Raw genomic sequence first — 13,180 nt, 5'->3', positions numbered from 1 at the left:
AATAAATTATCCATAATTTATTCATTCTTTCTAGTTTCTCTTAATCAAATTTAAATGATCTTTCGTTAATAATCTTATGTAAATATGAATTTACACAAACCCTTTCAGTTGTAAAAATTGAACATTGCATCAACCAGTAATGAACACATGCATTTTATTTTCATTACCACTCACTGTGTTATTTACCCACTATAGTTTTTAATGGCTTTTGTCTTTTTTAAATACATTAAAATGCAAAGATTCACATCATTTCTTACCTATATGTTATGCAGGCATGTCATCTAAACATCCTCACCTAATATATTTACTTGAAGAAATATTACACTTGCATACGTTGGTTTCATTTTTAGTAGGTTAAGTGTTGTATTTTGATTGATGTCATTTGAAAATGAATTTTTTTATTATTTAATTAATTACCAACTTTTCATTAAAACCTAAAATAACAACGTTATTTGGGAACGTCGTGGAAAGCATTTAATGTAATATTTAATGCATTAATCCTATAAAAAATAATAATAATAATGATTTCAATACTTAATAGATTAGGTTACAAACTTGTTGTCACGTAAATTGGAATCAGTAAAGGACTACAATTAATCTAGCTCTGTCCATTTATCACAATACTGCAAACCTGTATCTTTGTTTGCGCCGTCGTCCTCTGCTCATACCAATCAGCTAGGATTCCCTACACTTTTGTTAAACGACAAGGTGCAAGAAAAAACATAATGACACCGCGTACAACTTAACCAAGTTTCAAACTAAGTTAGCTCCTTCTAGTGGGCTTGTTTGTGTCACAAGCGAATGAACGCAAACCAGTGGAAAGCAGTGCCTGCATAAAAGGCTGAACGAGTCAGTGAAGGATTCAAAAGATTCGGTTCAGTTTAAATCTCCAGCGCTGTCAGCCTTTCAGTTTTATCCAAGGCATGGGGTAGCACCCCAAAATAATACAGAATTATGCCCGTATCTGTATAAGTGCGTCCAGTAAAGAACAACGATAGCGATAATAAGATACTCTTTATAAATTTAGGTAAGGCAATTGCGCCCTCGCGTGTTAAAAAGTGCGAAGGCCTACTTGGCAAAAAAAAAGTTTTGTTACGTAACGCAGGCCTGTCAACGTGCCTTCATGCAAGAACTACTTAACTTGTGCTCGTGTAACAGATGTGGTATCTATGCGCACCCACTGACTTTCCACAGTCTCTCGACGCATACGAACAACAATGTGCTCGTTCAAAATATAAACAAGAGGCGTGGCGCGAGGTGGAGCTTAGCGCTCGCGCGTTACCGTGCACGATCCTCATTTAACTGTCCACAGCAGCACCCGACGTGATTTAATATCACTTCAATGAACTCTACGCACTCGCAGCTCCGTAGGTGTTCACACGGGTGGGTATATTGTTATGTTCGTCGTTGTTTTGATGTTAAAGAGAATGCAGACCCCAAAAGGGGAGCTCCGCGTGTTCTGTAATGTGACACAAAGAGCTGTCAAGAAGGGGGAGGGCACGTTACAACATAGGTAAAAAAGTTCACGAGTTGTTCTCCAATGACAGAGCACCCGACACAACGTCAGGGTCTGGCGTTACATTTGCCTTTTACCAAAGTTGTACATTAGGAGCCGAGCCCTCCAACGTGGCGATCCCCAAGAGCGGGGTACAAATATTGCACGACGGGATTTTCTTTAGCCGAATCGATAACACAGAGGCTGCCAGTAGAAGATTAGCGGTTTAAGCCAAAAAAAAAAACCTACTACAGGGCAACTCCCCCTGAAACGGACTGCAAGGTAAGAGTCAAAAAGAACTGCTGCAAGTTTTCTCATAGGTTACGCTGCAAGCGATTACTTTTCAACTGAATCGCAAGTTGTTAAGGACTTGCAAAAAAGCCAGTCCTTAACATTCGTGCCCGTGTGGATAGGAGTCGGATGCATTACCTTAGAAGTTCCTATTTCGTTGCCATCCTCTACCGACAAACGCGTAAGAAACTTAACACGTTATGTCCTATTGCATTTGAGACTTTGCATAAAAGTTCTAACGCAGTCGTTGGTCTCGGTCTTTAATATATGAAGTATATAGGCTCTGTGATTTATTCTACTTTACTTAGTATTTACAGTTTATTTACAGGCTGAAACAATGAGTGCAAAGCATTGGTGGTGTGTAATGTATTATAGGCTATTCCTGGTTGGTTGGAATGGTATGTCCCTAAAATACCGTCAGCTGCCAGATTTGCACCAAGCTGGTGATGTTGCTAAAGATTTCAGACAAATATAAACATTGTGCGTTTTAATTTAAACTTCCGGTCAAAATGTATATTTATATAGCACAGTAAAAGCAGCTGAGGTTGACCCAAAACGCTGCACTATTTAGAAAAACATGGATTATGTATAAACATTTTCCAAATATCAAGCAATTAGTAAATAAATTAATAATTTGTACAGTTTCAGAAACATAAATCATATATATTTTTTAAAAAGATTAACGGCCAGCTTTTGTTGCAGACTAAAAACGTTTTGTTTTATCTTAACGTTTTTATGTGAAATTGTCTCTTATCTTTCTTACCCTGAAACACAAATGAAAGTTAGCTTCTTTTAATCAGACGTATGTAAACAATGAGAGAAATAATGACAGCGAGAGATATTTCAGTCAGCGTTGTTGATACTGTCTACCTGCATAGTCATGCGTTGTCATGCGCTGTCCCATAAACGAAATGAGACTGGCACAGAAAAATAGCACAGCCAATCAAATAACCGGTTGAGTGGGAAGGTCACTGGCACTCGTAGAAAAGGCATTTGGAGGATTAACAAAAATCTGTTCACTTTCCCACTAGGTTCGGTCAGCCTTTTGTCTTTTTTTATTGTGTAATTGGCAGAGTTGTCGCGCCAAACAGCTACCTAGGCATGCAAGGGCAAAGAGACACGAGAGAGACGAGATGTTTACTTTTCCCCTGTCACAAGATCATCATAGAGGCATCGGACACCTTGACAACTTTCCACCTCACAAAGTCCGCCTGTCGGTCACTCAGCTCTGACGCAGCAACACACCTCTTTCTCCTTCTCTCACATGCTCTCTCACTCAGTCTTTGCTAAAGAGAGGGATCTGGACATCTGTACTTTTCCACTCTCACAGTGGAGAGTGCATAGATCCCAGAGGAATACCCATATATTTATTGGACCGTCCCATTTGAAGTAATGCAAGTAAACAGTTTTATGTAGTAAGCTCATTTTAGGACTTGTTTAGTGAGATTTTTTTTTTACCATTATATTTTATTTCTGTAACGTTGTAGCCTCAGATGCTGATATGGCATTAACATCTATACTACTACTACTATACTAGATCCCTGAGCTGGGTCCTTCTTCATGCGGTGGGTAAATAGTGCTAGACTTGACTCTTTCAAGTCAACGTTTACCCATATGGCCTCTTTAGCCGTGAAACTGTATGTAGACGCATGACTTTATGTTACGCCCCAGTTCAGGGGTTTTCAACGTTTTAAACCCTTTTAATACCTGCAAATATGATGATCCCCTTTCATGAAGCATAAAGGCAACTATATACATGTATTTTCATGCACACAGACCCAGCTATACATTGAAAAGCATTGAATTATAAATTATGAATTATTAACCAAAATTATTGAAAAGTTAACTTGAAAATATATTTATTCAATATTAAATTCAATTTTTCTATTCTGTCTTTTCCTTTTCTTTTTATTTATCATACAATTAACAAAAGTGGTCTAACACTAGCTTGCTCTGTTTCTTTTCTATCTTTTTTATTTATTATATACTTTTACAAAAATATATTATATTTATATATATTATATATATTTACAAAAATAAAAATATATTTGAATATAAATAGATATTAACGTAGAATACTTTTTTTCTTTTGTATTTTTCTATTACAGTTGTTTTATTTTTTCCGCTTCTCATACTGTTATTTATTTCCAGACATTATGTAAGTTCCCATCTCTCTGGAGCCTTAGCTTGGAAACAAGCTACGACTCAAAGAGCTTCTTGATTTCTAACAGTTGAAAATAAACAGCAATTAACCAGCCTAAATATTCTCGTACATGCCTGGTTGTGTGTTTCACAATCTCAAGGAGGGCCTCTGTATGTTTATTAAATCTCATGTAAAATACAGTTTTTGTAAAAATTAGTTTTGAACCGGACTCCCATGCTAGAATTATGTTTGCGGGCTGTAGTTGTGGTCGCCTTCTGTTGACTTTAAACTATTTGGCCCGATCTTTATGCAAACATTTGTTATTTGTAAAAGAAACAAGACTATAAGCCACCATTTTGAAATACGCACTTTTATGTTTGTTATTTGTCGCTTGTGTTCGGCTGAGCTTTATCTCCACTGGAGAATGTCTGGATTATTTCTAAGATAAAGAGATTTAGATATACAGAAGGGGTTAGTGACTGTACGCCTTAAAAAAATATATAATAATTTTATATTAATAAAAGAAGAGATTTAAACAAATGATTAAATGTCTTTTTAAGCATTATGCTGTATTAAACAAGTACATGGACATGTAGATCATATAGGCTAACTGATTGATTTAGCCTTTCCATGCTCTCTTCGCTCTGGTTTTCTGCTCTCAGTGGTGCACATTCTACACCATAATCTTCTGTTTACCTTGAAGTGAGAAGAACAGTGATAGCTGGAGGGAAAGAGAGAGATGGCAAGTTGGCCTTGACTTTTTGACTTTACTCACTCCAACTTACACAAAGAAAACAAAGAATCCTTTCACTTCTCTCCAGGGAAGAGTGAGAGAGTCCAAGAAAAAACGAGAGAAGTAAATACAGCGGAGAGGAGAGACAGATAAAGAGAAATAGTGGGTTAGCGGTTCCCGTGGTTTTCTGTGAAACGGGTGTGCTTGTTTTCGTGTACTGTAAAAATCACGTTGAACGTATTCTTTTCTCTTGTATGTCACTGTTTTAGACCTTCTATTGACAATGTAATTGCTGAGAACCTGAAAGGAACATTATAACATTATAACATTAGAACCGCTTCACCATTTTATCCAAGGTGGTTAAAACAAGGAGCTACGCTGGAAGCTGGAAGTGTTGTTGTCGGTAACTAAAACTGAAATAAAAGTATTTCATTCAGACATAAAGCTGAAATAAAAGGAATGAAAAGATAAAAAATGCAACAAAAATTTTGATATAGCTAAAATAATTAAGTTTATGTAGTAAAATAGCTGAAATGAAACACAAAATAGAAACACAAACACAAAAAAAATTACAAAAAATATAAAAATAAAATCTAATTTATAATATTAGTATATGAATGATACTAAAATAAGACTGACTGGTCATCGTTCGTATTATCTCGTGACCTCTAAATGCTGTGTCTTCTCTAGATGGAGAAGCTGCCGTTGCCCAGTGATGAGGATGGCAGTGTTTTGGCCGAGAGTCGATCAGACATGGTTCTGGTGGCGGCAGATGAAGAGGGGTCTGCGGGAGCTGATGGGCCGGAGGACGACAGGCCAGCGTGGGACAGTAAGCTGCAGTATGTGCTCGCTCAGGTGGGCTTCAGCGTCGGCCTGGGCAACGTCTGGAGGTTCCCCTATCTCTGCCACCAAAATGGAGGAGGTGGGTACTTGTGTTCATTGCATGCGTGTGTGAAAATGAAATGTTTGTTAACGTAATCTCACACTCTCTGTCTTCAGGTGCCTTTATGTTACTGTATGTAATGCTGTTGCTCGTTATCGGGGTTCCTCTGTTCTTCATGGAGCTAGCGGCCGGGCAGAGCATCCGTCAGGGCAGCATCGGGGTCTGGAAACACATCTCGCCTCGCCTCGCCGGGATCGGTTATTCCAGCTGCATGGTAAAACACTCCCTATATGAGAATAACAAGTATTTGAGTAGTTAGTAGTAAATGATTTTATTGCATTATAGCATTGAGCTTATGTATACATATGCACGACAATATACATATGTAGATTGTATATGTATATACACACATATTTACATATTCACACACACATAAACAAACTAAATGCCCAATTTTGCTAGTGCATAGTACACATTATGACAGACGTAGACCTAAAATGCTGTGTTGATATTACTGATGAGTTTATATTTAAAACAAGTTGAACGGTGTCATGTTTTGTCTGGTGGTTACATGACATGGCATTCTTTTTACTCGGTTTATGGGATTTATGGGAGCTTCTGTAAAGCCCCAGATCACTTGCAGCAGGAAATTTGGACCTGTCTGCACACAGGTGAAGAAGCCACAAGTATTTTGTGGCTGATGTAATAAAATTAGAAAATCTAGAGAAAATATTTGTGCCATGCCGGGTGGAATTGTCAAAACAAAAGCGTCCGTTTTATTCTGAGACGCCTTTAAATAACACGGCCAGCTTTTTAGGTTTTCACTGTTGTGAGGAGTGTTACAAAAATAGCTGCAGCGTATACATACATTGTTGATATATATAGTCTATGTTTGTGTGTGAGGAGTGGGAGTTTTTCTTCTCCGTATGAGAATATAAGAGGATTTCCTGTGTGCTTGTATGATAACTGTATCAGATTGTCAGTAAGACCATATGGCAGAAGTTCCATGATGTTGGTATCTTACACGATAAGTGAGGTTGTCCGAGTTTGTCTTTCAGTAACAGAATCAGTAAAGATAAGGACAGTGACTATTTTCTGACTTTCTGTATGGTTTAGAAAAATACATCTACACAGGCGTTTTCATGCTGCTCTTGTTTTTCTCAGGTTTGTTTTTTCGTGGCCCTGTACTATAATGTGATCATTGCCTGGTCTCTGTTCTATATGGGCAATTCATTCCAGTATCCATTGCCATGGGAACAGTGTCCTGTAGACATGATCTCAAACCAGACAGGTACGTTGCTCACAAACATCTCATGAAATGGCTATTTTGTAGTACACATATTATTAGTTTCTTACCATGTTACTGTTCAAAAGTTTGAGGTCAAAAAGTTTTTGTGTTTGTGAATATATTCATATTTTTATTCAACAAGAATGCATTAAATCGATCAAAAATGGCCGCAAAGGTATTTCTGATACAAAAATTGTTCAGAAAATAAGCAGTTTTTCTCGAAAATATAACGCATCACAAATGTTTGAAAAATTTATAATATGATTTAATGTTTCTTGAGCAGTGAATCTCCATATTTTAATGATTTCTTGATGATAAAAATGGCTGCAGAAAATGCCTTTAATAACTACACATTAAAATATATTAAAATACCGTAAAATACATAAAAACAGTGATTTTAAATTATATTGCACTGCTGTATGTTTTAAATAGATGTAGCTTTGGTGAGCATAAGACTTAAAAAATGATCTCAAACTCTTGAATAGTAGAAGAAGTAAAGGATTTATTAATAAATAAAAACAGAATTAAAACAGTTAAGGAAATTTTAATTCACAGTATGCTGTAATAAAAACATCAGTTTTTTTCAGTAAAACCTACTGCATTCAAACATTAGGTCAAGGGTTCAGTGGAAGAATACATTTGTTGTTGCCTAAGGGCAGAGGCCTATTTCTATTCAAATATGGAAAAAAATTGAATAGTGTTAGCAATCTACTAATGAGCACTCCACTAGTCAGTTACTCGCTACATCCCTGATAATTATACTCTTTGTATATTGCGTGACTTTGATATAAAGGGTTTTTTCGTACGGCTGTGTTGTAACACATCTCATCTTCCTGTCTTAGTGAAGGAATGTGCGTCAAGCTCTCCTACCTCATATTTCTGGTTCAGAAAGGCTCTGGATATCTCCGACTCCATAGACCAGTCAGGAGAGTTTAACCCCATCATGACTGGTTGCCTGCTTGCAGCCTGGGCTATAGTGTGTCTCGCAATGATCAAAGGCATCAAGTCTTCTGCCAAGGTACGGCATGCACTCTATCATGGTGGAGACTTTTCTTGTACATCTACTGTTTATTTATTGTTTATGATATTGTTTATCCCCTAACCTCAAGTAAAAAATCATTTTATCAAGCCATATTTTTGCAATGTTAGTGTTTCACTATTTTTGTGTTGTTTTATTATCCGTGAACGGACAGTGTGTTGCCAAATCAGCAGACATTTCTTAAAAAAGTAATGATTTGTCTCCTCTTTTCTCCAGGTGATGTATTTCTCCTCTGTGTTTCCTTACGCCGTGCTGATCTGTTTTCTAATCCGAGGGCTCATGTTGGACGGCGCTATGGACGGCATTAAATATATGTTTTATCCCAAGGTGACAACAAGAGCTCACACTACTCTCAGAAAGTGCAACTGAAAAGCACGTCAAATGCAATATCTAAATCGGATTGCGTAATCATAGTGTATTTCTCTCTGTCTTTATCAGCTGGAGATTTGGGGGGAAGTGCAGGTGTGGCGTCAGGCTGCTACACAGGTGTTCTTTGCACTGGGTCTGGGATACGGCTCTGTGATCGCTTACTCATCCTACAACCCTGTGCATAACAACTGCCACCGGGACGCCATCATGGTGTCTAGCATCAACTTCATGACCTCAGTATTGGCCTCTCTGGTTGTCTTTGTGGTCCTCGGTTTCAGAGCTAAGAACATTGCTCTGGATTGTGTCGCAACGTAAGTTCTCAGAATCTGTGTTCATTTTCTTACTTTTTTTGCTTGAAAATATAATTGTTTTCAATTTCTCCCCCTAATTTATAATAAGGTTATAATAAGGACACACATCGCTGTTTGATGTGCTATCATCGCTATTATAATGTTTCATTGAAGTAAATATGTTGAAAGTTTTCTCCAATGCATGTTAGCTACAATTATAGGCACCACTAGAAACTCTTCATAAAAACATCAATTAGATAATGAGATTTCCCCCCATTTCCTATTGTTTTACTTTAATGATAGCCTCATTTATTTGAATGAAAGATCTAAAGGATAAAGATACAAATTTATTTTTACAGCCAGTTTGGCTCACATTTATAAGGGTGCCAATATTAGTAGAGCGTACTGTGTCTACAATAGATCCAGTGCATAGTTTTTCTCTGTTACTAACAATAATTTCATATTTCTTTATTTTTATATTGGTAGCACTTTATTTTACAGCCCCGTTCCTTCATACTATGTACTTATTATAGCAATTACAAGAAATAGATAATGACTAGTAATAACACTGAACCTACCCCTAAACCTAACCCCATTCAGTTATCTTATGTTACCAGTACATTTGACATTTGACACTGTAAGTACAAGTAAGTACACGTACAATAAAATAAAGTACAACCTTGATATTACATGTACTGTTAATATCACTCTGTAGTAACGTGGCCAGGATGGCAGGAATGGCATCGCCAGGTTCTTCTGAGCATTGGTGGCCATGGTTCAACATTTCAGATCCCAAATCAGTGACTCTTCAAGACTACAGAGAATGGTACAGCCACTATGGAAGCCTGCTAGGGTCAAACATCACTGACTGTGACCTAGAAAGAGAAATGAGCAAGGTGGGATTCACATATATGTGTGTGCTCCAGTGCATATTCATCATCCAAATGTGTCGTAATGAAATCGTTTCTGGCTGTGAGAGTCCATTTACGCTGTTCCTGTTTCTAATTCTCTCTAAGGGTGTGGAGGGCACGGGTTTGGCGTTTATAGCATTTACAGAGGCGATGGCTTTTTTTCCTGCAAGTCCATTTTGGTCAACTTTGTTCTTCCTCATGCTGCTGAATTTGGGCCTCTCCACCATGTTTGGCACCATGCAGGGCATTCTCACCCCACTCATGGACAACTTCAGAGTGCTGGGGCGCCACAAGACCATACTGACGGGTACATGCAAATACTAAAGGACATTTTGCCGTGGCTGTAAATATGCGTGTCACATAACGTGGTTGTATAATTTGTATAATTTGCAGTCTGTAGCTGTATCCTGGGCTTCTTCATTGGCCTGCTGTTCACTCAGAGAAGTGGCAACTATTTTGTGACCATGTTTGATGACTATTCTGCCACGCTACCGCTGATCATCGTCGTGATTTTTGAAACCATTAGCGTGGCTTGGATTTACGGTGCTGATCGGTGAGGGGATAGATTTCTAAGATGATTAGTCTAGAGTTAATATGGTTTGTGTCTTTTGTGAAGTCCTAACTGTATTTGATGTTCTCCAGTTTCTTGGATGATGTGGAGGTGATGCTGCACTGGCGTCCTCCCGTGATTTATCGATATTTGTGGAAGTACGTGTGTCTGCTCGGCATGGTTGGACTGCTGGCTGCTAGTCTTCTCCGCATGGTCTTCAAACGGCCCACTTACACAGCTTGGAACCACACCACGGTATTATACACTAGATACCATTATACCATTATAAACAAACTACTGTCTAAAAAAGAAATAAGAATGATTTCAATTTAATTTCTGTCATTAATTACTCTCCATCATATTGTTCCAAACCTGTAAGACCTTCATTCATCTTCAGAACTCAAATTAAGAATTTTTAGTGAAATCTGAGCGCTTTCTGACAGCAATGCTACTACCAAAGTCAAGGTCCAGAAATTAATGAATGAAGGCCTATCAGATTTGAAACGACAAGAGGGTGAGTAATTGATGACATTATTAGCATTTTTGTTCAAACTAATCCTTTAAAGGGCCAAATAAATCATAAGTGGCATCATTTACTCATGTTTTTCAGACCTGTGTATATATATTTTTACACTTGTGCTGCTGTTCAAAATTATGTTTTTAAAAGAGGCTCATTACAACCGCATTTGTTTGATCAAAAATATGAATTATTATTATCACCATTAACAACAGCTGTTTCTAAGTTGGTATGTTTTAAAATGTAAGTTATCCCTTATTCCTAGTATGCTGATTTGAAATCATCAGTGTTGAAAAAAAAAAAATTTGTGGAAACACAAAAAAAAGTTGTTTTTTATGAATAGAAAAAAATCAAAAATTGTAATTCTAAAAGGTATTCGTTTCCACTCAAAAGCACATTGCATGGTTGGGTAAAATAAAAGTCAAGGGGGCCACGATGTTGTCTTTTATTCTATGAACAAAAACATTTGTCGTATTGCTGCAGATTATGTGTGGTGACAGTATCTCTCTTTTTCAGGGATCCGAAACTAGCCTTGAGTATCCTGGATGGGCTCTGGTCGTGCTCTCCATGCTAATCATCGTAGCATCTCTCCCCGTGCCCGTTGGCTACCTGCTCTCCTTCCTCAGAGGGGGGCGGAGCCTACCAGTGGAGGAGGGTGAGATTGAGCCTCCAAGAGAACGATACTCCAAATGCAATTCTGCTGAGCCAGAGCCGAATAACCATCACTCCCCACTGGACGAAGACAGGAACCGGCCGCGCTCCACCTTCCTTCCACTGGGTGCTGAACACTACAGGCTGCTCCCGCAACAGGAAGAGGGAGAGGAAGAGGAAGACACTGGGCTGTAAGGAAACACAGAGACAAAATTGAATCAATCAGGTGTTTGAGCAGAAAACAAGACTATTTATTGATCAGTATTGGAGTATTTTTTAATGGAGTGGAGGGAGGCGGACTCCATTTATTCTCATTATGCTAATGAACATTCATTGAAACATTTTAGACAGTCAAGGCCCTATTTGAGAGGGATGCACAAATCACCGAATTTCTTTGTTCTTGAATCTTGAATCCCTACATGTACATAGTGAATTGCTCTGTGCCAAAAGTGCCTCTTAAAGGGATAGCAGAAATCTCACTCTCAGGCCATGCGACACATGAAGGAATTCAAAACAGAATTAAAGTTAAAATAATTTTCATTCATTCCTTTCTTATAAACACGCAGCTTTTCACCTCACGAGACATTGTAATCGATGGTTTAAATTCCCATTCTGACGGCACCCATTCACTGCAGAGGATACATTTACAATCAAACAATGTAATGCTAAATTTCTCTAAATCTGCTTTGATGAATAAACAAACTCATCTTCATCTTGCATGGCCTGAGGGGGGAGTACATTCAATTTTTTAATAAATACACACACATTTATATCAGATTACAGCTTCTCCAAAGGACAGCATGATATTACACTAATGTCATACAAAATGTAGCCGGTGGAAGATGTTTTTAAGTGTTATTAGAATACTAATATTTTTATATACTTTTCTGCAAGGAAATGGTATTTAGAGGTTAAAGGTTTCTTTGAGTATGCAACTATTAGTCATTAACATTAATCTGGTTTTAGCCTGGAATTGGTTATAATGCATCATCTCTAGATATTCTATGTTATTAATAGGGTTAAAGGAAATGTAAATAGTTACATCAGACATAAAGTACATTCATTAATTTGTAGTTTTCAGTGACACTAAAATACTACAGTGTTTCTAATAGACAGATCATAGGATTGCACAAATTTTAGGTTAAAAGCTACTTTTTTCAAACAAGAAGCACAACTCATGGTTGAGCATCACCCACACACTCCTACATATATGTTTTCATTGTTCTTCTATGTCTCAGCAGTTCAAATAAATGAGTGCCATGCGGATCCTCAGCTTGAATTAGATGTGTGAACACAAACGCTACAGAATGCAAATATATTTCATGGTCTTTTTATGTTTATTAGGGCTGAGAAAGCTCAGCTTTTGGTCCGTCTCGGGCTGACCAGAAAGATTTTAGTCTACATTTTAGACTGATCAAGAAAGGTTTTAGTCATTAGACTAAACATGAAAGCTTTTTTTTTGTTTTTAAACATTTATGCCTTTGATCATGCTTGAGTTTGTTTTACGTTATATAAAGTGTTTGCATGTTTTCTTCATTCGTGAGTATTCTTTTTATTCATTCAATTCTGATGAAAATGCAATATGACATACAGAATTTTTTGGATAATGTAGAGTAAGTGTTTGTGTACGTGTGTTAAAAAACAATATTTTGTAATAACCATTACAATTTGTGCCATGCTAAAAATCACTGTATATAGTCTGTACCAAATAAAACATTCTTTGGTCATAGATGTGACAGCATATTTGTTTCATTAATATTGTTGTTTACCAACATTTTTTTTTCTGTCCTTACATGTGTATAAAAAATTATAAGTTCACTTAAGTTCAATTAAATCATTTTCATGAGCAAATTTTATAGAAAGCAGAATGAAACCGCAATAAATGCTGTAATAATGTTGTGGGGGTAAGGCACAAACATTTTCCTCAAAACATTTATTTTGGCTGCATAGTTGCACATTGTGAAATATTTATTATATGTGGTGCATTAAAAGCAACCTCTACGAAGTAAAAATGTGCAGC

At 37.2% G+C, this 13,180-nt stretch overlaps 1 protein-coding gene across 2 annotated transcripts; it reads left to right on the top strand.

Moving 5' to 3' along the window:
• Positions 1-429: 429 nt before the first annotated feature.
• slc6a16a (solute carrier family 6 member 16a) lies at positions 430-12,889 on the top strand. 2 transcript variants are annotated; one of them, XM_043235897.1, is made up of 12 exons: positions 430-1,383; positions 5,353-5,584; positions 5,662-5,819; positions 6,710-6,836; positions 7,676-7,851; positions 8,089-8,199; positions 8,311-8,552; positions 9,247-9,427; positions 9,548-9,749; positions 9,836-9,995; positions 10,085-10,247; positions 11,026-12,889. In XM_043235897.1, the coding sequence occupies exons 2-12, from the start codon at positions 5,353-5,355 to the stop codon at positions 11,353-11,355; spliced, it is 2,082 nt and encodes a 693-aa protein (XP_043091832.1). In that variant the 5' UTR covers positions 430-1,383; the 3' UTR covers positions 11,356-12,889. The 2 variants fall into 2 exon arrangements, with proteins under 2 accessions (XP_043091832.1, XP_043091831.1); XM_043235896.1 differs by lacking the exon at positions 430-1,383 and adding an exon at positions 1,529-1,777.
• The last annotated feature ends 291 nt before the right edge of the window (positions 12,890-13,180 follow it).

Source organism: Puntigrus tetrazona, chromosome 3, assembly GCF_018831695.1.
Source record: "Puntigrus tetrazona isolate hp1 chromosome 3, ASM1883169v1, whole genome shotgun sequence".
NCBI classification, from domain to species: Eukaryota; Metazoa; Chordata; class Actinopteri; order Cypriniformes; family Cyprinidae; genus Puntigrus; species Puntigrus tetrazona.
Note: the sequence above shows the minus strand (reverse complement) of the source record. Positions and strands in the feature narration are given on the sequence as shown.